The following is a 27,970-nucleotide window of genomic DNA, read 5'->3' as shown; positions in this document are numbered from 1 at the left end:
GCACTGTCAGAAAGGTCAGCAAAGATATCTCTTATAATGTATTAATAATTATTAGGAGAAAAGAAAATGTTCAGAGCACATTTTTTTAACATGGTGCAAGAAATATAGTCTCATTAAAAAGAGGTAATATGGAACAGACATGAAAATAAAAAAGAAATTTTCTTTTTATTATTATAAAGTTTTATTATTTTTTATTATTATAAAATTATTAATTATTATTATATAATTATTCGTGTTAAAATAACTTTTTTATTCTTTTGAATGTAAAAATCACAAGTTAGAAAGAGAAATAAAAAAGTTTCAGCTATGAGAGTTAAGGAAATTAATCTCAATAATTTAAATGATGTAAAAGTTCTTTAGGCCTATGAACAAAACTCGCGAATAAAACATCACTTTAACAGTAAAAACACCTTTTCTTAACACTGTAGACAACGTGACACTGACGCTAGACCCCTTTGGTAGCCGATAAGGATCTTGATGATCATGTTGACTTGAGTTACTGATAAATCGCAGCAATTATTTCAGAAATCAGTTTTGTTTCGTATTACTACCCTACCTTGTTTCATATTCTCCCCTATCGTCGTTGCCGGCGCGGAACCCAAGTCCACGGTGTCAGTATCGATGTCAGCATCTCTACTTTAGCCAGTCTTATGGCCGGACGACCGCGCGTTGCGGATGTCAGTTGTGGGGAAGCGTTCCACGTGCGTCGTTAGAAATGCAGATTGCTTGCTCGTGGTGCGACTTATACAGGGTAAACGCATCGACCGTCGCGACTCGGCCAGGTGCGCTTCGCCCTCCCTTCACCCCCGCGCCCCTCGAGAGCGGGGGCGGTAATGACAGTCGGGGGAATTTAAATGCAGCGCTACATTGTTGCCGGAACACGGCTACTTCGATCCGCGACGATGCACGCCGATGCACAGTCGTTCATGAGGGGAGGGGGGACCCAGCTATCGATCACAATTTCAGTAGACGATACCGCCAGCCTCAGCCAACGTCTCGTATGTAAATGACTCCGCCACTTTGCGAGTCCCCGCTCGACCTTCCGCTTCCCGTCGCCGCATCGCGATAGTCTCGCAAATTCGCGATTGTCATCGGTGAGGATGATGATGATGACGACGACAACGACAGGCTTCGTGTGAGTGAGAAAGCGCGCATGTGCGATTAGACCTTCGTTTGCCCCGTGGAAGCTAATGAAATTATTCCCGAATGAAGCCGGTAATACTGTAGCCTTTACTTCGCGAAATTTTAATGGCTCCATCAAAATGCATAGAGCCATCCTACAGGGAGGTATTCAAATTTGATATTTGCGTGCGAAGAAGTCGGAGAGATCGCCCATGTGTGATTGACGGGCTAAACGACGCGCTTTTTTGTCCTGCGCGATTGTATGCAAAACGCAGCAAATAGATGAAGGACTCTAAATCGCCGACGGAATTTCGACTCAATGTAGTTATTACGAAGCACGCTCCGTTATCGCGTCGCTTCATCCCGCTCCGCTTTAAATCGATCATAATTTCGGACGAACGCCGTTCGCCCCCGCCGTGCCAGGCATAAAACCATTAAAACGAGTCTCTCTCCGTTCATAACTACTCGGGTATATCCGCGCGTTTTCATTTCCTGCATCGTAATGACTCGATGATATCATCGTCCGCGATTCTACGAGAATGCTTACACGAGCAATCAGGTGAATCGCGCTGCCGCTATTATACGAAATCGTGCGGTTCTCCACTCGTACTTCCGCGAGTCCCTCTCTCATCGGAGACATAATCGTCGGTTTATAAACTTCATATATATTTCAAGGTAAGACTTTGTCGTTACATGCAAAACTGCCTCCTTTGAGGCGCAGATTTCAAATAAATCACGCTTAATTCAAACTTGAAACTCGCTGAATGTTTCGGGACTTTAAACGTTCCAGACAGTAACTCTTCGATATCGAAGGTGATTTGGAGCTATTCAAATGTTACGGGGATTTATTTCGCTATTGAGAACGTATTTCTCCTCTTTATTGAGAAGAAAGAATTCACTTTGCAAGTCGTGGAAATCGACGTAACGCCGCAGAGATTTATTCCGACTTCATGTTCGACGGAATATACTTTTTAATCGTGCGCTCGCACAGAAATATAGAAAAGATCCTTTCTGTACATGTGTGGGTGTGTATGTCGACACATTCGGCGCGATCGACCCCGCGGCGACCTTTCACCCGGAGCTTTCAGCGCGTCTCGCGATCGCCGTCCGATTTGGCGTATCTTTTCTTAGACGAGGCTGGGATTTAGCAACAATACACAGCACACACAAGAGCAAACTCGGACTATATTTAGGTCATTTGACAACGGTCGCAGCGCGCGTGCACGCCGCTGCATAGGATATATCCCGCGAATGTGTCCCGCTTTCTCCTTGCGCCTCGCATCACTTCTATAATGCCAATGTTACATGCACACGTGTCGCTAACGCAACGCCACTAGTATAAGGAAGGTCATAAATTATGAAAGGGCCCGCGTACATGCAACATACGCAAACTGTGCCCGCCCCCTCCCAGTCCCTAGTTTGATTTCGTCGTAGCCGTTACGCAAAGCATGCCACTTTATTCTTGCTTTATTCTTTATCTCCCTTGACATTCAGAACTTCGCTCGCCTATTGCCGACACACTGTCGAGTCGCCCTACGCGAATGTCCGCTCGCTAATCTCGCGGATGAACGTGATTGACGCGCTGTCTCACGATTAATTTTCGAGTGAGCGCGGACGACGCGGGTCTCTGCCTTGCCAGTAATTCGGGCAGGTCAAAGAAGATGAGACGCGATATTAATAGTGTCCTAAAGTCACTCATTTTATCAGTCGAATTAATCGTCAGCGCGATACAATGTATAGTGGGCTGCAAAAACCTAATGAAGTTGGCAGCTCACCAAACTGTCAGAACTAAGAATCATCGCCGACACACTTACGCAATAATAATATAATTAACAATATAATTAAGAACGCTAAATAATAAGTAGTAATAAACACTAATAATAATTAATAATAATAATTAGTGATATGATTATTGGGCGAATCCATGTCACTATAATGAGTCCCAATTTTGATTCGGCTTACAACCCGCTGTATGTAATCTATCACCTGTGAGACAAGCTTATCAAGAATTACCTAATCGATAGTTCTTCTGTGATCTGATCTTTGATCTGAAAAAGAAGATTTGATTTGGATAAAGTAGAATCTTTGATTTGGATGGAGTTAATATTATAATTTTAGTCGTAGGAGAAGCCGTAGGAGAAAATGACTCAGGCTCAATGGCGTAAAATGAAGGGCTTCTCGTAAATGAGGAGTCGATGTAATCGAATTATATTCATTCGGGTGCACGAACGGGTGAGTTAACGAGTGTATTTACGTTGTGGTCTTTATTCGGTGGCTGATTTCGACCTCGATTTCATTTTAACAGACACTCATTTCGCGGCTCGATCGTGGGCAAGTGTAAATATCACGACGAGTGTAAATATCATCTTGTATGAACTCCGTCATTCTCGCGCGGCTCATCAAAAGTAATCCCGTCTAATGCTGCTTTCAGGGACTCCCCGGTAGCGTCTTCGTCGTTGGTCGCCAGACGTTTTAGCGGATGGCGCAATAGCGGAAATCACGAGTACGTGCCCATCAGATGCCCAGTGCGACAGCCTGCTTCCATGGACGAGCGGTAAAAAAAGGATTTTATATGTTCATATTCAATTACACTTATATTTCTCTCTACGTTGGCGATTTAATCGCTACGCTTTTCCTCGTTCTGAGCGCGGAAGATGCAGTGGTCCTGCGAAATAACTTTTGAGGTAACTTTGCGTTACGCAAAGTTAATCCTCGAGTATGCGAGTAAAAAAAAATTAGAGTTTTATTCCCCCCTCTTCTTACATTCGAAATTAAACTTCATGGCACTGTTTCTCTTGAACGAGAAAAAGAAGATTTCTAGCAATTCTCAGAGTGATCGAGTGTGATTGTTCTCGTACGTGTACTATGATTAAAATTTATAGATTGTTTCCTTGAACCGGAAAGTAACGGGCGTTGAAAAGTTCTCCCTTTCGGCGTGTAGCGCAAAGTTACCTCCGTGGCGACGAAGCAATCTATGGTAGTTAGAAAACCAGTTATATAAGAAGCACACGGAAAGATCGAAAAGTTAAGATATAATTGACCAAATTTTCCAGCGCGGAAAAGAGCCACCGTAGCTTTTTATTTATAATGAAGTTCGGCTTTGAGGAAGAGAAATCGAGCGCGGTTTTGCAGTTGGGCAAGTTTCGGAAGGAAGCGGAGAAATGTGCTTTATCGCTGCGTTCGAAACGTTGCCCGTCCTTTCGTTACTTATACTGCTTATCATTTGCAATTCCTTAAAAACTTTGGATCACCCGTTTTTCCGCGCTGGGAATGGAGCATAGCAAAATGAAAAAGCATCAGGAGGACATCGTATCGTGTATATTTATGCTGCTCTCTTTTAGATTCTTTTAAATTTCAAATATTTTATTATATATATATATATATATATATATATATATATATATATATATATATATATATATATGATATTTTTAATATTTAATATAATTTTAATTTAATTTAATATTTAATAATATTTTTCTAATATTCTTTTGTAATACTTTATTTTGTGGGAACATGTTGAACGATATTTTTTTAGCCACACGTTTTAATCCTTTTAGTACCTTAGAGCCGATATATTGGCTTCGTGGGTTTTCCGAAAAATACCTTGAGCCGCGATATATATATCGGTTTTTCATTTTTAATATAATTTAAACACATGTAATGACATTTTATTTTTATAAAATAAGTTTATATAGTGGAACATACGTTTAATGGATAGGAATATGTATGTTTACCTAGTTTTGTCTCAGATGTTATTGTAGAAGTATGTGCAATATATCAGTAGTGTGGCGGTAGGATGAAAGCATGCGGTCACTTTGTCGGCTCACTGAAAAATTGCCGGCGTATGCTTTGATCAGATTTCAACTTTGTTTAGCATTTCGGAACTTCAAAAACGAACAATCAGTATGAAGTGAAGCGGACAGTGCAGATCGTAATAGAATTTATGGTTTTTTACAAATGTGAACCCTTATTTGAATGTACATTTATGGAAATTTAGAAGAAATAGTTGTTTCTTCCTTTCACGTAAAACTACATACATTTACGATAAAATAAAAAAAAACGTGAAAATATCTTTATTTTTAAAAGAAATATGTTAATTTTAATAGATACCTCAAAAATCGCATATTTTTCAATATACTTTTGGACGGTACTCGGAAAACTTATAAGGTACTATAAGGGTTAATTTCTGTAGAGTGTTTAAAGATATTTTTCAAAACCAAAAGAATTTGGTTGAAAAATATCATGAAACTTTTTTCAATTTTATTTTTGTGAGGTTTATATTAAAGATCGCGTGTGTGCCTTTCTCTCTTTCTCTCCTTTTTTCTCGCTTTTGCGTGCAACGTTCTTTGTCGTGATCGGGAATATTTCTTGGCACGTTCTAAACGAGCGACCAAAGGATCTTCCCTTTGCCGTCTAGTCGCCGTCCACTTCGGAATATGATTGCTCGCAGCATGGATATCCCACGACGTCTGCAAAATGCATCCCCTCGTGAATTTGCAATAAAGCATCGATATTTATATCTCTCGAGGTACTTTCCCGAGGCTATCGATCATAAATATATGGACATCGGTGACGTCGTTTCGTCCTACAAATATCTCCTCCACCGTTCAAGATCGACTACTTGGTCACACGCCAAACCTCACGCCAGGCCGACCCGTGCAAGCGCAACAGAGCGTGAGCTCTATCTTTTCGATAGTCCCTTTCATAGACGAGTAACGCGCTTAAATCGCGAAAACCCGTGAACAATAACGCATTTCGATCGTCAAAATTAGAAAAGTTTCTATTGTAAGATAACTCATTTCCGTTATTATTTCCACTAAATTTCGAGAAATTTTTCTTTCGTTCGTCTCGTATGCCGCAGAATCATATTCATTATCGTATTCCAAAAGATATAATTGCGTTGCCGTTATCATGACTTATCTGAAAAATATAACGCTGTTACCAAGATGTAGCATTATCAACTCTGTCGAAATTGAAGATACTATTTTATCTTATTTTATCAAAGAATTAGAAATTTTCTTTCAGATCAAAACGATCCTGTAGATTTGGTTCTCGATAAGCTTGTCTTACAAGTGGTAGATCTTTGTGTGACGGAGAGAAATCGCACACACGTGTACGTTGTATCGTCCTGACAGTTGCCGAGAAAGAAAGTGACTTATAGCGGTAATTATAACGGCGTCACAAGTAACGTTACACCTATCAACTCTGGTTCATCTGGAGCCAGGATTGAAGAGCACTTTCCGACCTGCAATCGTCGGAGCAATTATGGCAAGTGAGAGCCACTTCTTGGCTCTCTTGGCGCACTCAGTGGCGAGGTAGCTCGCGACGACGACGACAACTGATCCCGGAAATCCCGCAGGTGTTACCGGCGATACGACTCCGAGACCACTCGTCCGTCATCGCGGTACCATCATCGGCGCCCAGACGCCGACCGGCACTCGAAGAGCTGCGACTACTCTCGCCGCACCACGGAGTCGAGCATCGAAGTGCAGCACTTCGGCCTGCCGATTCTCAGCGTGAGCGAGCCGAGCCCGCCGGACGAGAGCGAGCGCGTCGACGACTACTTGTAGGACTTGCTTGCCGAGGACTTCCTGAAGGAGCTCCTCGTGTGAACCTCCCGCATTTTGCCTCGCCCGCCTGCAGCCGCGAGCTCGCCGGGCCCGCCCGCGCGGGACCGCGAGCCGCGACGTCGCGACCGGACGTTTGACCCCTTGCTCCTTCTCCTCTCTCTTTCTTCCTCCCCTTGTGTCCCCATCCCTTCGAACAACCGCGGTACCATTGTTCACGCGAATCCGCGACGCTGTATACTTGCGTTTCTTCGGGGGATCGCGTCCAAGTAAGTCTCTACAGAGAAGGAAAGAGAGAGAAAGAGAGGAAGGAAGGAGAAGAGAAAGAACATGTATGTGCGTGTGTGTGTGTGGGTGCATGTGTGAGAGCGACCTGCCTCTATTCCTTCTAAGCGATACTCTCGTGCGTGTTACTTTAGAGAAAACTTCGAAGGTTATAAATAATATATTTGCTACTCGTATCTCGTAGGAACTTCTCTGCGCGGAGAGCGCTCGCGTTTCCCACGCGGATCTCGCTCACACTCACAGCCTACCGAAAGCGCCGAATATCGATCGCTCTTCGGTAATCCATATCCTACCTACGATATAATTCCGGGGAATAATCGACGTGCCCCGTGTCCTCGACGCGTCGAAGGAGAAAGCGAAGTCCACTTCGAGTACGCGAGCGTCCGCCGCGTTGCATCAAACTTCAAAAGCTCGGCATACACTCAAATAACGAACGAGCAGTGAACGCAAACTTTTGTTTTACGACTGACAACGTATGCCTTAACGAATATGCAGAACGTACGTCTTATTCGAGCCGATTCGCTCATGGTACGGCTTATAGGAGAAGTACATGAAATTTAATATTCTTTAGGCCTAAAAAAGCTAGTCGCAGGATTTTATTTGCGAGATTTATCTGCGAGGGAAACTAATCTCGGAAGTAAAATCCTACAACTCTTATAGGCCTAAAGAATATTAAATTTAATATAGTTGTACATTTGAAGAGCTATACTTCTATTGCTTTATAGAAGAAGGTTTGTGCACAAGTTGGACGCAGATATATCACACGTTCGCTGTTCGTTCGCTGAGTGTATATCCGGCTTAAGACGTGCTCGACGAATACACAGGTGGAACATAAGATCACGATAGCGTCAAAATGACGAGGAGATGATCAAATCGTAATTGAAAAGTGAGCTTTTCCTTGACAGTCTGACATCATTTCGATAATGTCCTCGTGATTTTCTGTCCTGCTCGAGCGATTTTCTTATTACTTCGATATTACTGATTGGATCGACGCCAATTCGACGTGATTGCAAACGACACATGATTTACGAGCCGCGAAATACGGGGACCAATCGAGCCACATCGATGCGTTCGCGTTTTATCATAAGAGCACGCTTTCCCATGCCGGAGATTTCGGTAAGATCACGTTACATCATAGTATCCGAAACTTGAGGTCGAAACGAGCCGTGTCAATTGAGAATTGATCCTTTGTCGACAGCTGAGCTGAGTGGCGAAATCGCAGGAACTGGAGACGCGTATCGCGTGTATCGACACACGTTAAATTCAATCCTTCGCTCTTCATCTACCCTCTCTTCCATCTCGTCAACGATTAATTCCCGAAAACGCCTCAAAAATACCAAAATGTCTTTTTTTTCTTGTTCGTGACTCCGTCACTGTATTTTCAGCCTTCCACGAGGATATTTATGACTATTTGGCACACTGTTCACACTCCTAGTATCCTTTCTATATTAACTATTTCTTATTTTTCTCTTAATCTTTTCCAATATTCTCTATTCCTAAATATTTCTTAGAAATAATTCTAAGATATCCTCTAAAAAATCACGTCTGAACAAATTCGAATGTCACGACAGTTAAATCGGAACTAACCAACATGCGTTTTGATAAACTTAGGTTACCGGGTTAACTTAGTTAACCTTAAACCTAACCTAATTGAGTAAAATAACCTAAAATCTCATTTGACAAATAAGTATTCGAAGTCTCAGCTTGACGGGCTTTTTTATCCGACGATCCGTATGAGCGGAGAAATGAGCGCTTGTATCGAAGCGCGCTCGCCACGCCGTGTTGTGGAAACGGAAGCAGGTCCGCATTCCGTCGCGTCTAGTCGTGTTGACATGCGTCAGCTGGAACGCGGACCTACCTCTACTTCGCGTCGGTTGCGTCAGGCTGTCAGCTGATCGCTCGACCTTGTGACCAGGTCAGTAACACGATCGCGCGGTCAGTAGATCGAAGTGGTCGATACCAATCACGCATGCGTACTGCACTCTTGCGACCACATGATGGCGCCATCACACTTGTCTACCTGGAGTTCCCATCGTTCGTCATTTGTACGGAGGAAATTAAATTGTTTCACAGCGAATTTTGTACAGAAAGAAGATAATAATATATACAAATTGCAGACATTCCGGGCACCATAAATATGTAAGAAACATGTTAGAGACGTCTAAAAGTATCCTACTTGTCTTAGATGTCTTTAGAACGTCTTGAAGACGTATCTTACACATCTGTTTGGCATATATACGTGTGACTTTTACTGATTGATCGTTGTATTATTTAAAAACCGCGTTAGGCTGAATGAGAGCGACGCTACCGTCTCTTCCGATCGCGAAAATAAGATGTTTCCTTATTTATGCGCTTATTCCCTCAATTATAGCACGTCGCGGAGAAACACGTGAAGCAAGCGCACCGAAGTTCTTGTTACGACGAACGAATCCCGAAATCCCGAATTATTTATACACACACGTCGATGCATCTCTCTCGCCGTCGTATCAGGCGCGTCGCCGAAATAGCTTTCGCTAACAATGAAGGAGAACCGCCGCTCGATATTAAACATCGAGCGTTAAACATACATGTCCACCGTAGAATTCCGCCGTGACGGAATTGCAACTTCAATCCAATGCGCCGCGGATCGATATGCCAGGTCGCCCTTGGATCTTCGGCGCGAACACTGTCGCACGTTTCATGGCGGAGGGTCTTCGGTGTGCAGGGCGAGCGAACGACCGACGTGCGCGTTTATACCATCGCCGCCACCGTAGCGACTGCGTGAGAAGATCGATAACACAACCTTAACTCTTTCGCGATTGCCTAGATTGCCGTGCATTTTCATTGTCCCCGCGCATTGATCCCGATGATATGGCGCGCTTACCGACGAAACTTTCGCAAAATGAGAGATCTCGTCAGCAATATCGAATCTTCGAGAATCTCTCGAGCGGGGAGAGGAAGATGACCAACAATGTGATCTCCTTACCATGCGCCGCGCGACGTAAACTATCATGGGCTTTCATGTGTATTGTCTACAACGATCGTGCGACTCACATGCTCGCCGCGCTGTCTCCCCCGGGCCGAAGAGACGACGCGGGCGTATCGAATATCTGTAGGGGAAACTTGGAACCAGCGGCTCTCGCGGCCGCCTAAATTTTATATGTATTTGAGTTTATATATATACATACATATGTATGTGTACGTGTCTCTCCTACGAACACTTCATACGTCACGAGTTAATCGGCGAAAGGGTGACGACGATAGCGATGCTATCAATCTCACCCCGGGAGAAAGAGAGAGAGAGAGAAAAAGAAGATATAAGAGAGGCAAAGAGAATGAGAGAGAAATGTATTAAATTTCTGTGGAATAATATATCCGAATACATCAAAGTTTATGCCGTGATCCATTAGCGCCTCGAATTACTCGGTTGTATATTACGTTCGTGATACTTTCCGCGCGCATTGATCTTGCTTTATCGCCCCCCTCCCTCCCTTGTATATTTATATCGCACTCTCGCCACGTTTATCTCACTTATTATTTATTCACCATTTTATATCGTTGTATTCGTTTGACCGTGTTGACACGGGAACCGGCTGCGTCGGTTAAGTGGTAAAACGAAGGAAGCATAACGAAGTGCAGATCGTCATTATTCAACTATTATTTAAACTTGAATAGCAATGGATGGTAAGCTGGTGGCGCGAAACAGGAATAACATCTGCGCGTCGCGACGAAAGATGGATCGAGGCATGAACTTTGCGATACAACATACACATACATACATACATACAATATACACAAGGAGATCGAAAAAGATTCAATTACCTCTAAACGATTGATAATTATAGCTTTAAATGAAGAGACCAAATAATTAAAGAAGAGTCCTTATTCTCTTACGAAAGAGGCAGTCTTAGGGGGACCCGAATTAAGCAATTTTACAAAGAAAGAGTATCCGTCTAAGATTACTGTATCCTCTGTACATACGTACATACATACATACATATATATACGTATATACTTGTATGTAGAATTAGAATTCCGACCGTGCTGATCTGAGTGGCGGATCAACTGCGGAAAATCGCGCGAGCGATCGTTCGATCGATCGAGGGTGCGAGGATCGAGAGTTTTTAGCCTGATAGCGCGAAGATCCCAGCTCCGTCTGTCGCCGTCATGACGTCGAGTGCTCCGAGTGCAAATAACGATAAGAGATACGCTGTCTGTCTCGTCGCTTGCGTGTATCCGGCGGGTGTAACTTAGCCTCCCACGTAATAAACATAGCTTCTATACCGTTTGCGTGAGCGAACACTGTGGCGTATATGTACACACATACACACACATGGCATAGCGGCGTTCTCAGCGTAGCCAGCGTAGTGACCGTTCTCGAATTAAAAGTGTAAAAAATGTCGGAGATGTATACGTACATTTAGTTGAACGTAAGATCATGTCGTTCGTACGACGGTACAAGTCATCCGCGAGATTCGAGAGAGAAAGAATGTGTGTGTGTGTGAGAGAGAGAGAAAGAGAAATCTTATGTTTCTTACTGAAATGGGATAAACATTATTTTTCACAGATTTGTAAGCTATATATATTTTCTTAATAACGTCGCGCGCGCGTCAAGGAATCGTTCCGCCTCGCAGAAGACACCCTCGAATCTACGGATAGCTCTCTTTGTATATATGTGCACCCTCTATCATCGACGGACCTGTTGTGTACGCCTAAGGACTCGTCGAGCGGAAGTAGGTAGAAAACGCAATCAACGAGACACAATCGCCGCCACGATCATCCATTCGACAACGACGCTACTCCCGGTTCCTCCCTTTCTTTCCTCGATGTGCGAATCCTTCGTCGGCGCGTCTCGCACTCCGCGCAAATTCTCTCGATGTGTATATTTGCATGTAAATATCTCTGTATCCGCGTATACTCGGCGCAACGAGAGGCGAAAGAGAAACACTGTCGCCGTCTGATCGCGCGAGCCTCTTCTCCTCGATCGAAGAAACCTTCCCGTCGACGGGATCCGTGAGCGAGCGAGTGAGTGAGCAATGAAGACGAAAGAGAAGAAGAAGAAGGAAAAGAGGAGAAGAGGAAAGAAGAAACGGAGAGTATTCTCAGTGTAATATCGCCCGCGGACACTGTGAGCGTAGAGTTTAAGATCTGTCAATTCGTGACACGCTATAAATTCTAAACCTGTGATTTATCGAGTCTAACTTTAGGGATTAGCTTTAAAGCTCTTGGTAGTACGAACCAGATGATGACATACGCGATCTATGCGATCTAAATACTCTATACATATTATACATACGATGATCCGTACACTCTCTCTCGACTTATAAACATATAAACATATCGTATACTACTCTGCACGCTCCGTTGTAATCAACGGAGGGACAAAGGGACCGCTGACCCGAGCGTTAATCCTTAATCAATATGATAAACGTTCGCGCGTTCTGCTCGAAATTAACACTCGAGTCATCTTGGCATCTGAGAGTTCCCGCGGACTCCGTCGGGTTCCGCTCGAATCGCTTTGGTTTTCCGTACGAAGGAGCGACGACCATCCGCAGATAAAAAGTGTATTTTCCACGGACCAAAGTAACATCGTCTGTTTTGCGCCTGTGATTTTTTTCTTACTTTTTTTTCAAGTCCTCACCGTTACACGATCAGACGATCACTCGCTCGCAGGAGAGCTCACCCGTCATGCTGGTTAAGGATTAAATGTATTTTTTCAAGCGATTAACCGTTGTAATTAAGAGTGCGAGAGCTCGCGACCTTTGACGTCGATCGTGCGGGAGAACGAAGGGCGCGATGTGGTAACGAAGAGAAAGGAAGAAAGAGAGAGAAAGAGAGAGACCTTTTCTTTACATCGATAACTTTATATAGTCGATCCTTCTTGTAGATAGCCCCGAGCGGGTCTAAACCTTTTTATTGAATGAACTCTGTCACACGTCCTGTACCAATTTGACTTATATGATATATAATTAAAAGTAAGAATTAAAAAAAAAAAGAATAACTTTACAGACATGTCAATTTCATTGCGGCGATCCTTAACGATTTCTGAGCAGCGCTTTGAGTGTAACACCAAGGTGTATAGATGCATGAACGATTGAACGAGAAAAAAACATCATTGCGAGAAATAGTTCGAGAATCAGCTCATTTAGATTTGAATCTGATAGTCAGGAAGCGCTGAAAATGCACTTCATTCCCAAGTAGGAGCTTCCCGCCAGAAGACGCGATCCTGAGGAGGATCACAGACCTGGTTTCCTATCGATTGCTATGGTTATCAGTAAATAATTAATCCGCGCAACAGTATCCGTAGTTTCGAAACTAACTAGGCTGAAATTCTTTGATTAAATTACTTGTCGGTAACTTCTGATTCAAGCACGTCAGTCAAAATTTCCGCGGTGAATGATGCACGATACTGAATGATTATAATTTAACGATTCAGATTCTGTTTCGTTAAATAACCCAACGATGTTTCAAAGCAAACGTGCCTCTTCGATGAAAATGACGATATAAATGAATATCAGTTTCCAAATGTCAAAAGATTAGAGAAATATTCCAAGCATCGAGCATCTTTTAATTAATCTATTTTGGAAAAAATATTTTAAAAAACGTCATACTTGAAAATTTTACCGACAAAAGATCCTGACTTTTTTGCAAAGTTTAAGACGTATTGACTGCACAGAATTGTATCGTAATAAAAGTACATGCAAAAATGAGTTACAGCATTACTTAATGTGTGATAAAAATGATTAAGATGTTCGAAATTAACATGTCGAGCTATCAGTTGTGTAAATATTTGCCTGATACAAAAGTTTAGCAGCTTGTACTTATCAAATGTGTGTTTGCTCATTTCAGAAGAACACTGTTGTACCTTTAAAACTGAATTTAGGAGCTTAAAAATAAACGAAAAGTTTGCAGAAAGATTTTTATGTATGCCCGGTCGATTTTCTGCTAAATATCGTGAAACAAAGCAGCTTATGTTTATATGGAATATATATGTACAAGAAATATGAGAAAAGCAGCGTGTCAATGCTTATCTGACGTGTCATTTTAACGATCGTCACTACGTTATTGACATTTTTCGAGTTCGCTATCCACTTTGGCATTCACTCAAAAGAAGCGGTCCGCGATGACAGGCGCTCGATAGAGAGACGGCAATATTGAAATTTATGCATATATATATATTTGTACCAGATCGTCATTTGTACATCAAGTTCGTACAATTCGTTTAATCGTACAGTTCGTTTAATCGAACAGTCGCGGAACACTCGAACCGATTTCACAGTGACTCGTCGTTTTCTAATTACTAATCGACGTTTTAAGAAATTCAAGAAATAAGCAGGAGACTGGTCGTCTCTTGCGCTATTTTATCCGTTCTCTTTTTTCTTCTTTTCTCCAACTTCCTTATCCAACATAATCTATCATCTGATTTCAGAAGACAGAGAAACTTAATCTATATCTTAACGGTAAGTTTCACTCATCTGTGCTATGTAGAGTGAGCCCAATGATAAACTAAAGAAGAATAACGCGCCGTTTATCTTTCGGCTATTACGATAAAAGCTTTATATCTAGACACACTACGGCTTTATATCCTGATTTTTATGGACGTCTTTTCACGGCGATGTTGAGAGATACGTTTATGCGAATACTATATACGAACTTATCACTACGTGAAACAGTTTTCTCCTTTCTATCCTGTACGCGTTTAACCGGTGAAAAATGTTGAAACACTAAACGCACATACATGGGCATTGAAACCGACCCGAACAAACGGTGAAATATCCATAGTTTACGCGTTTACAATACATGAATAAACGTTATGAACATATTGGCAATACACATATGTATTGCAAAATTCATAATTTTCACATAATACGGTTACGATTAATTCTTTCCTCGAAATAATGATCAATGATTTCATTCGCTATTCCGAAACTGATGTTTACATATTGTTCCCCTAAGTCCTCGTACACTTAGTGGGCTCAACACACTCTACGGGATTGCACATCTAACATTTCTAATGGAAATCCTACACGCTCCTTTTCACAGCCAAGTTGTGAAAATATAATCCCCAAAGATTAATTTTGATACATTATTGTAACTCGCTTACCTAACTGGATATGGTTTCACGATTGATCTACATTTCCCCAAAAGAAAAGATTGCATTTCTCAAAAACCCGGTAGTACATCTAGCTCTAACGCGCGGCTTCGCAAACCCGAGATAACCGTTTCGTGAGTCTAACAATGTACTATGTACAAGATACATAACTATACGTGGACTCACTGTTGAGAGTATCTTATATACAATTCGGTGAAAATGGAGATTGCAATTCCGCGAGAATATATTTGTTCTGATTCGATATTTGATTGGATACTTGAGTTACGGACCATACGAGCGTTACGTACGCTTCGTGAGGGAACTACGCGCTTGTAAAATGAAATATGTATACAGAAATTTGTATTATTTGTTAGTACACTGATCATTAAACCTCCTTGAGCATACTAAAACGCAACATTCTCAAGTTAAAAAAAAAGCTACGGCTCGGTATTTCAGGTCTCTCTCGACGTCGCAATTTCCATTTTCATGATTGTGTAAAGTGTTCTTCTCAGAACACATTCTGTGCTGTATCACTGTTATATGTTCTTCTCGTCAGTATCTGCTACTGGCGAGTCCAGGCGAATATTGTCCTCTCTTTTTCCTTCTTTCTCTTCCGTAGCTCCAGCAGCATTGTCATTGATGTTGCTTGTGTTTTCGTCAACTGAATTCTGATTGAAGCAAATACTGCTGATCTCTAAATCTACTGAGCTATCAGTCTTTGATGTTTGACTAACGTTTACAGTGTCCTCTCCAAAAGTTGTATTCAAGGAAGAGTTTACTTTAGATTCCTGACTGCAATGTGAATCGTTCAAATTGACATCCCTTGGTAGATTGCTGTCAGGCTTCTCTATGAAATCATTGTCCACGAGTTTCAGATTGGACGAAGATTCAGCTTGAGGTGTCTTATCATCGCTTGTACTGTTTGAATTGTTCAACTTTTTCATTAGATGTTCCCAAGGATCTTTCAAACAAGAAGGCATATCTATGTACTCTGATATGCTCACTTGCCTGTGTGTTCCTTTGTCATTCTGAAAATATAATATATATTAACATCAAACATTTAATATACACATTTGATAATATAAAATATTTCTTATGAATTATACAATATATTTTATGTTAAATGTTAACACAATTCTTTCTTTGACTAATGGATGTTTGAGGTAAATAAGTTTGACAAAAGAGATTCGCAAGTACCTTTCTCTGCTTGTGAAACTGTTGAAACTGTTTGAAGGGTTGTTTGTAAGGAGAGTATGAACTATTACTATTTGATCTTGAAGAAGTGTAATAGTTATTTCTGTAATTACACCTTGCATTGGCGTTGCCAGAATTGTTATATTTTGATCTTGGGGTATTGTAACCACTCCTGTTGTAACACCCTCCGCTGTCTGGACTAGAATTATTGCGCCCACCTCTGGGACTGTGCCAGTTACTATTGTTCTTCTTGTATTGTGTTACCGGTGTACTCATGTCCAAGGGAATGAAATCATCCCCGCTAATTTGCTGCGTTCCATCGTTCGCAGAAAAACATTGATAACCATCGTTCCTGTTGGGCGTATAACCTCTTTTGTTTGCATTTTCGTGCGAATTCCAATTGTACGGCGTGTGCTTTCGCTGATTCGGGCCGCTCGGAGTGCTCAACGGCGATCTCTTCATCTCTGCACTTAACACGTAATAATTATCGTACGACGAACAAACGTAACTCACGATTATTTACAACGAGTGTGCACAACTTTGTAAACAGAACGAAAGATTGGAAAATGGCTGCGCTCGGGAAGCACGCAATCAGCTGCGTTCCTGCCAGTGAAAATTTATAGCATACGTGACATGAACTATAGATTTTCAAAACTGGCATTGGCTGCATTCAGCAGACTCAACAGTTGCACAACAGTTGAGTAATTTGTCAATGTAATTGGTCTAGATTTAGGGATCTAATAGCAAGAACCAATAATCGTTGATTGCTCACTGAGCGCTTTTTCTACTGAATGCGCCCATTGAATAAAGGATAGCGTCATTGGCTGCATTCAGTAGACTCAACAGTTGCACAACAGTTGAGTAATTTGTCAATGTAATTGGTCTAGATTTAGGGATCTAATAGCAAGAACCAATAATCGTTGATTGCTCACTGAGCGCTTTTTCTACTGAATGCGCCCATTGAATAAAGGATAGCGTCATTGGCTGCATTCAGTAGACTCAACAGTTGCACAACAGTTGAGTAATTTGTCAATGTAATTGGTCTAGATTTAGGGATCTAATAGCAAGAACCAATAATCGTTGATTGCTCACTGAGCGCTTTTTCTACTGAATGCGCCCATTCTATTCTTTGGTCTTTGCATTAAGGCCCTTGCAGAATGCCAGGCAACAGGCAATAGGAATAGGTATTAGCCAATAGGAAAAGGGAATAGAAATAATTGACCAATCCGAATTCCTATTCCCTGTTCCTATTGCCTGTTGCCTGAGCCTTTAGAATTTTCTTTCTCTCTTTTTTACACCAATTTACAGCTACATACCTGTTGTTTCAAGTTTCTAAAGTATGCACTAATTTAGCTGCAAAAAACAGATTTCTTGTTGTATACTCGCATATTTGTTAGAAGATAAATTATCTTATCGATATTTCCAAATTTCGTGAGATCCAACTACACTATTTGGAAGTAAAAAGATCATTTGCTGTTGAGTTGTGATATTTGGAAATAAAAGCTCTTCTAATTTATTATTGACTTGTACTACTTAGTTAATAAAAAAAGTCTAACGATCTACAATAGATGTAGTAAGCTTTAAGCCGTAAGAAATTAACCAATCACAATTGATTATTCCTCTATAATTCCACTGTGATTGGTCAATTTCTTAAGACTTAAAGCTTACTACACCTATTGTAGATCGGAACTAATGGTTCCTGCACACAAAATGTGGTATGCTTGCCGCGCGGCGGAAGCCCGCGCAACAGCCAATCAATATGTTGTTTTTCCGTAAGAGCTAGAAGGTTATTACGGAAAGCAGCATATTGATTGGCTGTCGCGCAAACTTCCGCCGCGCGGTAAACATTACCGCGTCCTGTGTGCAGGAGCCTTATTACATCTATTGTAAATCGGGACTAACGAGCACAGATGTCTATATCATGGCTGCGTTCCTAAATTCACTGTCAATACTGAAAATCTATAGTTCATGTTACGTATACTATAGAATTTCAGTACTAGCAGTGAATTTCGGAACGCAGCCCATGAAGTAATGGCTCCTACACACAGGACGCGGTAATACTTGCTGCGCGGCGGAAGTTCGCGCAACAGCCAATCAATATGCTGTTTTCCGTAATAACCTTCTAGTTCTTACGGAAAAACAATATATTGATTGGCTGTCGCGTGGACTTCCGCCGCGCGGCAAGCATTACCGCGTCCTGTGTGCAGGAGCCATAAGCTCAGCCTTGCTGCACCAGTTCAGTGGTGCAGTTAAAGAGCTGCACCACTGAACTGGTGCAATAAGAGTGAGACAAGTATATTTTATCTCGCTTTAACTTATTGCTTTATAAATGGCACCCACCATAAGAAGTTATTCTTTTTAGTGGATTTCCTCTTAATTGGGAGACACGAATCAGGACCACTTTCGTTATATGGAGTTCGACTTCCTTCTCTCTTATTTCATGGTCTATACTAAACTAGATTGCTAACAGGCTATTTAAAAGCATATAACGACTTGTGTCCGATAGAGTTTCCGGTGCATGCGAGAAAATGGCCGCTACGCCACATATTTTCACTACGTTTAGTCATACAATTCTTTTGTTGAAAATAAACAGAGCAAATAACGTCCAATACTATTTTTTTGTTACGATATTTTTTAATGCAATAAGTTGCTGGCATTTTTTGTTTTACGACAGTAATTTAATGGCCACGCTGACTTACATTGTACGTTGTAAGTATTCACACAAGTGACACGTCACTCACCAACGTCACACACACAGGACCAACGCCATTTTCTCGTATGCAACCGGAAACCTTATGCGACACACGTTTGAAACCCTTGTTAACAATCTAGTTTAGTATAGATATCTGTGGCTTAAACACAAATCTACTTAGCCAAGACTCAAACCACTTGAGCGCAATGAGTCTTTTCTCGATACCGTTAGATGACACCACAGGGACGTTAGTCGGTTACTAGACCGTGATTCGAAAGTGTAGTTTCAAAGCCTTCGTGACGAGTCGCTGCTGTTTCTATCGGCAAATGGAAGTCGCAGTACGATTCAATAACGGACACAACACTTTAATTGTAATCTTTACTTGTAAATTATACGTTTCAACAGGGATCTAGAGACTACCCTCCATTCTCAAGTATGATTCAACGACAGATCAAGTGACCTCTTCCTTCCCAAACAGTGCGGGCAAACGGCAGATCAAAGGTATCTTTATCTTTTAGCAATAAAATCCAATTCCGAATGCACACGAACTTTGATTTTTCAAGAATTGAACAACGATTGGACTATCTCCCTTTTCCCTTTTCTCTTGATAGAAAAGTCGTCCGTCCTTTTTCTATTAATAAAAAATAAATGTCTATTCGATTTGATGATAAATTATATTACCGAAGAATGAAAATATACGAGACAGAGAGCGAGAGAGAGAGAGAGAGAACATAAATTTGTACTTTATTTTTAAATTTTCTTAAATATCTAATAATCTTTTTATTTTCGTCTCTCTTCAAATAGAGTGTTAATCACATATGCAACGCGTTATGGGAATTACATAAAATACACCAAAATTTCAATATGAAGTTAGGCTTGTTAATTTAATTGTAGAATGAAATTTATTAAAACTCATATAGAGACTTGTATAATCTCATTAATATTATATATTAATATAGTCTAATAGGCCGGCTTAACGGGCTAGCCTAACAGACCTCTTCACTAAGCACAGCGGCGTAAGTCGGATTCGAATTTCGCGGCAGTGGCCGGAGGAGTCACGTAGCGGAGCGCGCATGCGCGCCCGACCGTCGCTGCTGTCGCGAGTAGTGGGGAGCTCGTGCGAGCGACCGCGAGCTCGGGCGGTGCAGATGCTGCGAGAGACTCGTCCGGCTTGCGTGGTGAAGGGCAAGCAGTGTGTTCTACGGTGTTCCACGGCGTTTCACGGCGCGTTGCACGAAGTCGTCGTCGCTGCCAGGGTCGCGCGCGCGTTTGTTTGTGAGGGTACGTGGGAGTCTCTGTGTCCGCCGCGATGGACGACCCCCCGGCGATACCTGTTGCGCGGCTCGACCCGGTCCGGCTCGCGTCGCGTGTCTACCGGTGCGTCTCCTCGTAAGGAGCCTTTTCCGCCGGCTATCGCGAGGAAGTGCGGACGATGCCTCGCGTTCGTGCCCGTTGTTGACGTTTTCCCGTGTTAGACGCGCACGAGAAAGAGTGTGTGTGTGTGTGTGTGTGTGTGCGTGCGCGCGCGCGCCCGCCCGCCCGCCCGCCCGTCCATCCGTCCGCTCGCTCGCCCGCCCGCCAACGCGCCACCGACGATCGCGTTGTCCTTGTTACTCGCGACTCGTCCTCCCGTTCCGCGAGTGCTGCACGGAGTCGCGATACACGAGCGAACTCGGGTCCCGGTGACCGACTCATCGAGGAAGCCACAACGGAGCGAGAAGAGGGAACAGGCGCGCCAACAGAGAAAGAAAGAGAAAGAGTGAGGGAGAAACGGAGCTATGGGCATCGTGCAAAGCAGCCGCAGCGGCGAGAGCGATGGCGGTGTACGCGAGGTATTCGTCGGCGGTGTCAAGGCCGGCGTGCCTCATCACTCGTGTCAACCCAGCCTGGGCATGGGCAGCCTGGGTGGACCGCACGCACGCAGCGGCAGCGTACGCAGCGCACCGAGACAACCGATGCCGGACACCGTCGAGCTCGAGAGACGCTTCACCAAAGTGCTGGTGAGTAACGTACACATACTTGCTTCACTAGCCATCCCGTGGCGATCGTAGCAGACGATACAGCGAGCACGACCCTGCGGCGAATCTTGTTCGAATCGTTGGGTCAAAAAGCACCGTGTTTACGCTCTCGAGACATAACCTCTCGTTTTGAATTTACGCGCTGTCATCGGTACACAACATGGCGCGCAATGTATTTTCATGAGAACTCATAAATAACTAAATTCGTATAACTGTATTCGTATTTGTGAATTGCCAACGAGGTGTAAAATTCGTCGCAGAGAGAGTGCTTCTTCATGCGCGCGGTCTGCTACAGAAAAAAATTCGCATTGAATGAATTATTTGTGGTTTTGAGAGACACTTGTTTTCAATCGAAATATCCTCGTGTGAGCGCACGGAGATACAAACACAGTGCGAGTATTTCTTGTATTTACATTCCGCTCTGTCTTGATCTTTTTTGCTCCCACCTCTTCGGCTCTGTTCCGATGTTACTATAATTAACTTGATTCGAACATTATGTATATTATCATAGGTTTATAACTCACGCCGAAGTGACAACGTTCGTGGTAAAACGCATTATATGTAATAATAATATGAGATATACTACATCTCGCAATGGAACGAACGGAATGAGCGCGTTCTATCGTTGATACGATCGAGCAGCGTTCAGCATTGAGACGCGATTGAAAGAGCTCCGATATCTTCGATGAACTCTGAGCCGCGCGCGTTCTCGTGAAGGGACCTTTGAACTTGGTCGTGTGCGCGTCGTAATACGGGATGAAAGACTCTCACAGTTTGGAAGCGCATTACGACCGCGGTCGCTTGCTCGGAACCGCTCGAAAATTCACGTCACATCCTTCCGCTTCGCGCGGCCCGGTGATATTTTTACTCACGAATGAAAATAGCCCCGGGGGCCACCCACGCTATCGTCGATTGCTGCTTCGACGTTCGAACATTCACGATGACTAATTAACGCGCATATCCGGCGCGTGTCTGGCCGAACGGACGCGTTGACCCTTTGTGGTCCTTTATACATTTCATGACAGCATCATTGTTACTTTTTCGATCGAGATACACGCTCGGCACACACAAAAAATACGTTCAAATTAACTTAAATTTTGCTGAATAACTTTTAACTCAAATTAACTAAATTTAACTTAAATTTAACTTAAATTAAATTTTACGTACAAGTAAATTTTACTTGTTTCATAAGTTTGTCGCAAATTTATCATAAGTTTGTCATAAGCTTCAATATTATGCAAAATTCCAAGAAGTTTAGCATTTCAGTCGAGAAAATTAAATGAAAGCACAAATTCAGTTTACTTTTGTGCCTCTTGTCTTAACCTTAAAGGTCCATCTACAATGGAATTGACAATAGAACTTAATAAATAATAAAAAATTATTCTTGTAATAATTGACTGCGGTTGGTCAATTTGCTTACTGCTTGTGTCTCACTGTCTACTACCATCCCATTGTAGATAGCCCTTAACATATGTGACATATCACGGATGAATAATGTCAATTTTAATGAATAATTTTTATGACTTTTAATGTTGAATAATTTTAATTTTTAATTCGAAAATTGATTTGGAAGAAGCTCTTACTCTCACCTCGATCGTCTTGTTTGCGAGAACGAAGATGCGCGTACGCGTAATATGCACACATACGCGATGAAGATTTCCTTTTCGATTGACGGGATTCGTATGGATTTTGACGCATCTGCACGTCACGCGTGTACAAGCGCGATTTTAATTTCATTTCTCCTCCGTCGACTGTCAAAACGCGCGCCGCGTCAGCAGCATGTCCGACGAGCGAGATGGAGATAAGACACTCTCGCATGACCGGTAATTCTCTTATCAACCTTCCGACGTCGGAGGGCAAAAAGAGGGCGGAGGGGGCGGTACGCTCGGTGACAAATATTGACGAACTGTCAAGCCTGCCCCGCGCGGATATCGACCGGACGATTTAATCGAGATGCTAATATTCTCCTGTGAAATATGACGATATCGCGTCGATAAATATTGTGGACGCAGAGCCGACGCGCATTCCGTGATATTGACAGTATTTTAATTAGGTTAATGTGCAGCGATTTGCCTCGTTCAATTTCTGAACGGTTAAGAGCGAGATAAGTGAGCGGATGTCATAATTGAATATCTACTTGCGAAGAAAATCGTTTCAATGTATAAATCAAAAAAAGAATGGACTATATTTTAAAGTAAAAATAAACCGATTGACTATATAGTATTTTCCAATAATATAATAAATAAAAAGTCCCACAAAATGAGGCGTTGATTTATGCTAACAGAATCGATAAAAATTAAACTCAGGCTTTATATTTCATTTTAATTGAAATGTAGTCGCAAGTATTTGGACACTGTGATTGAGACTTTAAGACATAAGTTAGACGATTCTTATCAGGGACTCTTATTTAGGGACTGAAACGGCACGGTCGGCGCGCGATTAAGAAATTGCCGCGTAATCGCGGCACGCGAAATATCTTAAAATTCGGCAGAGAGGCTAATATATGACTACCTTGATCAGGGTCAACGTCTGTTAAATATTCTTTTCACGAGACCCGTCCGTTCCGTTGAAAGAGCGCGACCAGAACGACGGTTGTTCCCTCGCGGCGAGCGAAATAATTTTAAATAATAAAAAAGAGAATCGCGACACACATCTTTTCGGCTGAGAGTGGCAGGCAGATAGGAAGGTAGTTGGAGTAACGAGATACCCCGGCGAGTGTTTCATCGCGTGCGAATTTCACGTTCAATTTGGACACGCGGCCCAAGTGAGAGGTGCATCAAGCGCATTCTTGCATTTTCGTCGTGGCGCGGCGTGACGTGAGAGGGCACGATTGTATTTATCTTTACCGCCCCGAGGTGTAACGTAAGTAACAAGCCGATCGGTATCAACACGTGTGGCCTGTAACTTATAGCGGCTAATATCTGAACTCGAGTGAACTCTGGTCGCGCGCGCAGTGGTTGTCCGTAGGTCTGTATGGCCCGATCTACAATAGATGGAGTAAGGAGTAGGAGTAAGACGAAATGGAAATAATTTATTTCGCTTACTCCCTTACTCCAATAAAAGTTTGCTCGTCTACATCACATGGAGTAAGCCTGAATTAAATAGTAAGAGCTGGAATAAGGAGCTGGAGTAAGGGAGTAAGCGAAATAAATTATTTCCATTTCATCCTACTCCTACTCCTTACTCCATCTATTGTAGATCGGGCCTTCTTTTTAGCTGAACTGTATCTGAACCGCGGTGCAGACTGGTGCAGTAAGTGAGAGTTAGACAAAATATACTTGTCTGTATGATTCAACTGTTAATTACTTACCAAGAGGTTGGGAAAGTCGAGTCCTTAAGCTTTTCTGTGTGTCACCGGTCTAAAGGGATGCTCCTCGCGATTTCGGCTCGAGAGTCTGCAATCGCGTGCATTCAGCGTACATAGACGTGGTCTTCCTTGTTTCTCAAACTGACGTGGAAGTACGTTCACACGCGGCCTCTGCACTGCCGAAGTTTAAAATCGAATCGGGGATTGAGATTTCGGATCGAAAATGAGTAGACCGCACTGAGGAAAGAAGTTGCTATTTCGGTGACTATGATTATACGTGGTGAAATATTAGGTTGATCAAAGAGTTCCTCTCGCATAAACACTGACAATACGAACAGAGCAGCTATCAAATGGAGGATAATCAGACAAGAAACTTAAGACAATACCGAAACAACATTGGGAATTCGTTGTCAGCGTTAAGAGATACATCATACTGTCATTGAGAATAGCAAGGAGTGGGTCCATTGTCCCTTCGAGTGCAACAAAACGATACGAACACGATAATTATGTAATACATTGCACGATGCAAAGCCCAATTACTTGGTATTCCTGAAGTCTCCCGGATCATTCGTGCGCGTTATGCGAAATTGAATAATAACGTCGGATTATTAATAAATCGCGCGTCTCTCTCTCTTTCTCTCTCTCTCTCTCTCTCTGCCGCATATGCTTTTCTCTCGCGGAACGAAATGTCGAGAGGTCGAAAGCGAGAGAAGAGAATCCGTGCGCTTCAGGAGAAGATAGAGAGAAAGGAGAAAGAGAGATAGAGAGATGGAAGAGGACACGCGGCACCGCCTACGAACAGCGGCTCTCACCAAATAAGATTCGATTGTGCATCGTAGTACGGCCATCGTTCGCGACGAACATATCGTAAACAACGGGTCCCTTTTCAGCTCGCGTTAACTCGCCTTCATTCGATTTCCTCTGCCTCTCTCGTCTCGTCTTTTCTCTTCTCTTCTCTTCCTCCGCCTGTGCCCCTCCTGGCCACCCGCTCTTGACCTCCGTGACTCTCCGCGTCGTGCAGCCGCCGATGCTGCACGTACAGAGTACGTATAGTTCCCGGTATTTCGGCGGTTTGTACGTGATCCTTTGTGCGAGCGAGGCACACGTCCGCTACCGGTGTCTTTTCTCGAAGCGATATTTTCGCGTGATGGGTCTCCTCAGTAGCGTAACGATTCACGTCGACCAAAGGACGAAAAGGAGTAACTAACAGTAAAAATTGAAGAGGCAAATAAGGAGTACAGCACGGATCTCTTAGTGCTATTAAATACTAATATTATATAATATTAATTGATAGTGGGAGGATAATTATGTCCAGCATGTCAAACGCACGTATCGAAATTTTTCTTCGATTAACGTACGCGGCGAATTTATCTTTTATACTTAGACCGATCCTTGAGTCCCAATTTTATATATATATATATTTAAAATTCCCAAAACCCATTAAACCGATGACTCAAATAGATTCATTATATATGTTGCGAAAAAACTGCCTCCGTCAGGACTCGAACCTGGGAACCTCCTCACTTTCCGGGCGGGACGCCTTTCCATTCGGCCACCGAGGCTTCGACAGTAACTCGCAACACAATGTTTATAAATTCTCTAAGGAGTAAGTTGAGCGAAAGAAAGAAAGAGTCGATCTCGTAAGAGATGTTATTATACGAGAGAGAGATAGCATATATTCTTCCGCCTAATGCTTAAGATAAACAGAAATTATAGAAAGCTCCTTTTTAGAATAACTAACAGTAAGAATTGAAGAGGCAAATAAGGAGTACAGCACGGATGTCTTAGTGCTATTAAATACTAATATTAAGTATGGTCTAAGTATGAAAGGTAGATTCGCCGCGTACGTTAATCGAAGAAAAATTTCGATACGTGCGTTTGGCATGCTGGACATAATTATCCTCCCACTATCATATTAATATTATATAATATTAGTATTTAATAGCACTAAGCATCCGTACTGTACTCCTTATTTGTCTCTTCAATTCTTACTGTTAATTATTCTGAAAAGGAGGAAATCGCGAATGAAGCTCATTCTACGAAGAGAGAGAGAGAGAGAGAGAGAGATATTAGTTAAAAATATAGAATCTCATTCTTAGTGAAATTCTCTTGTATATAGCCTCAAGAGAATCCTTCTAAAACCTAAAGGAAGATATTCTGCGTAATGTTATTCCTCTTTATTAGAAGGAAGATACTCTTTTAGTAAAAGTCTCCGCTTAACATGTAAGATTACAGAAGATAGCATCTTGCAATTGAAATTCCTTTCTTTCCAAGTGTTATTTTTCTTTCAATTTTAGAAGAATCCTCTTGATAGACAAGAGAATTTTGTTAAGGATAAAACTATATCTTTTTGGGTGAAGAGTCTGTGCTCTTTAGCTGAGCCAAGTTGCGTTATTCGCCTTTAGAGCAAAACAAGTGTGTTGTGTAAGTACGTTGAAAGGAGTAAAAACAATTTCAATGCAGCTCCAGTTCAGTTAAGAAAAACAGGTCTAAAGTCTAAGGTCGAGGAGGAGAAGGCCGGAATGTCGAAGAGGAATTTTTAGAGATACGCCAAGTTATCGTTGAGAGTTACGTGAGAGTCGCGTCGCTTCATTCACTCGCTCGCATATTTATCTTCGCACCTGACTTCAAGTCGTTACGCGACTAAGAGGCGTGATGTAAGCGGCACGTACAAACGACTCATTTGCAGCCAACGCATCATTAGTCACACGCGCGAGACACAATTCCGCAAATGAGCCGTTTCGATAGCGAAACCATGACGCAGCATGCTCGCCGCGTAAACGACTTGTGCCACCGCCCGTGTTGCACTTCATTTCACTGCCGTGTGCTTGCGCGTGCATACGGTGCCATGGATGCCCTGCACAGAGAGAATTTTTTGATAAGAATCTTTGTGGGATTTTCTAACCGAGGAGTATACTGACGCTCTGCAGTAATTCCTTCTATTCTTGTATTTCATGTGCCACTTGTATTGAAATTGAAATGTGCTGTTACCAGCATTATGTGGGACTCAGGTATTGTATAGAATACCTAGGCATTCTGCAGAATGTCTATTAGTTTTTATATATAATGTCTAGGTATTCTATACAATGCTGAATTTCTCACTTTGCCAATAACAGTGCACTTGCTATGTTTTTAGCGAAATTCACTGTTTCTTACAAGTAAACTTACCCAAAAGTTACACTTCGATTTCTTTCTAATTTGACACGAATGTAGAAGTACAAAAAATACTTAGGTCATATTTTTTCATTTTAACCCACTTTGAATTTCACGGGCAGTTTATAACTTTTTAGTGTTCTCACTCCTATCAACAAAAATGCATAGGAAATAAAATTGAATACAAGATATGGGCATTTTTGGTTTGCTGATTATAAATATGAAGTCGAATGTGTAAAATTATTTGTATAAATAATAAAATGTTTAGACAAAACATGTAAAAAGTTGAAAAAAAAATACTTGAATAAATAATTTCTCTGTTTGGCCGAGATTCAAACCATTTTTTATTAATTTAGCACAGATTTAAAATATTTCGGTTGTAATCTTGGCTAAAGAAATTTAGAATGGTTCGTGTTTCAGCTACGCCGATTTTATTAAAATTATTTAACTATATTTTGTATTCAATTTTATTTCTTATGCATTTTTGTTATACTTGTTGATGATAAGAGTGAAAACATTAAAAAGCTATAAACTGCCCGTGAAACTCAAAGTGGGCCA

The 27,970-nt window shown here is 42.1% G+C and overlaps 3 protein-coding genes across 15 annotated transcripts in view; 2 read left to right on the top strand and 1 right to left on the bottom strand.

Moving 5' to 3' along the window:
• Nucleotides 1–12,900, top strand: part of LOC116846808 — a 111,095-nt gene extending 98,195 nt beyond the window's left edge. For all 11 annotated transcript variants that reach the window (XM_032821145.1, XM_032821136.1, XM_032821177.1 and 8 more), the window contains 2 exons: nt 3,554–3,676; nt 6,485–12,900. In XM_032821145.1, the coding sequence (XP_032677036.1) occupies nt 3,554–3,676; nt 6,485–6,695 (334 nt within the window). In that variant the 3' untranslated portion in view covers nt 6,696–12,900. The remainder of the gene's footprint in view (nt 1–3,553; nt 3,677–6,484) is intronic.
• A 1,210-nt stretch (nt 12,901–14,110) lies between these two features.
• LOC116846891 (myb-like protein Z) lies at nt 14,111–16,858 on the bottom strand. Its single transcript, XM_032821288.1, has 2 exons — nt 16,246–16,858; nt 14,111–16,076 (listed from the first exon to the last, which is right to left on the bottom strand). Exons 1-2 carry the CDS (start codon nt 16,702–16,704, stop codon nt 15,585–15,587), a joined length of 951 nt encoding a protein of 316 aa, XP_032677179.1. The 5' UTR covers nt 16,705–16,858; the 3' UTR covers nt 14,111–15,584.
• Nucleotides 16,859–20,069: 3,211 nt separating this feature from the next.
• Nucleotides 20,070–27,970, top strand: part of LOC116847237 (formin-like protein) — a 70,996-nt gene continuing 63,095 nt past the window's right edge. Inside the window, exon 1 of one of the 3 annotated variants that reach the window (XM_032822040.1) lies at nt 20,070–20,934. In XM_032822040.1, the coding sequence (XP_032677931.1) occupies nt 20,713–20,934 (222 nt within the window). In that variant the 5' untranslated portion in view covers nt 20,070–20,712. The remainder of the gene's footprint in view (nt 20,935–27,970) is intronic. The other 2 variants (XM_032822030.1, XM_032822023.1) reach the window with 2 other exon arrangements.

The sequence above is a fragment of the Odontomachus brunneus genome, unplaced genomic scaffold (genome assembly GCF_010583005.1).
Source record: "Odontomachus brunneus isolate Ranch 3 - 2012 unplaced genomic scaffold, Obru_v1 Obru_scaffold_004, whole genome shotgun sequence".
Classification (NCBI taxonomy): Eukaryota; Metazoa; Arthropoda; class Insecta; order Hymenoptera; family Formicidae; genus Odontomachus; species Odontomachus brunneus.
This window is presented reverse-complemented; position numbering and strand designations above follow the sequence as displayed.

Coding starts and splice junctions, on each gene's coding strand:
- LOC116846891 (XM_032821288.1), bottom strand. CDS start 16,704: ATGAAGAGATCGCCGTTGAGCACTCCGAGCGGCCCGAATCAGCGAAAG. Junction 16,077..16,245: donor AGTTTCACAAGCAGAGAAAG/GTACTTGCGAAT, acceptor TTATATTTTCAG/AATGACAAAGGAACACACAG.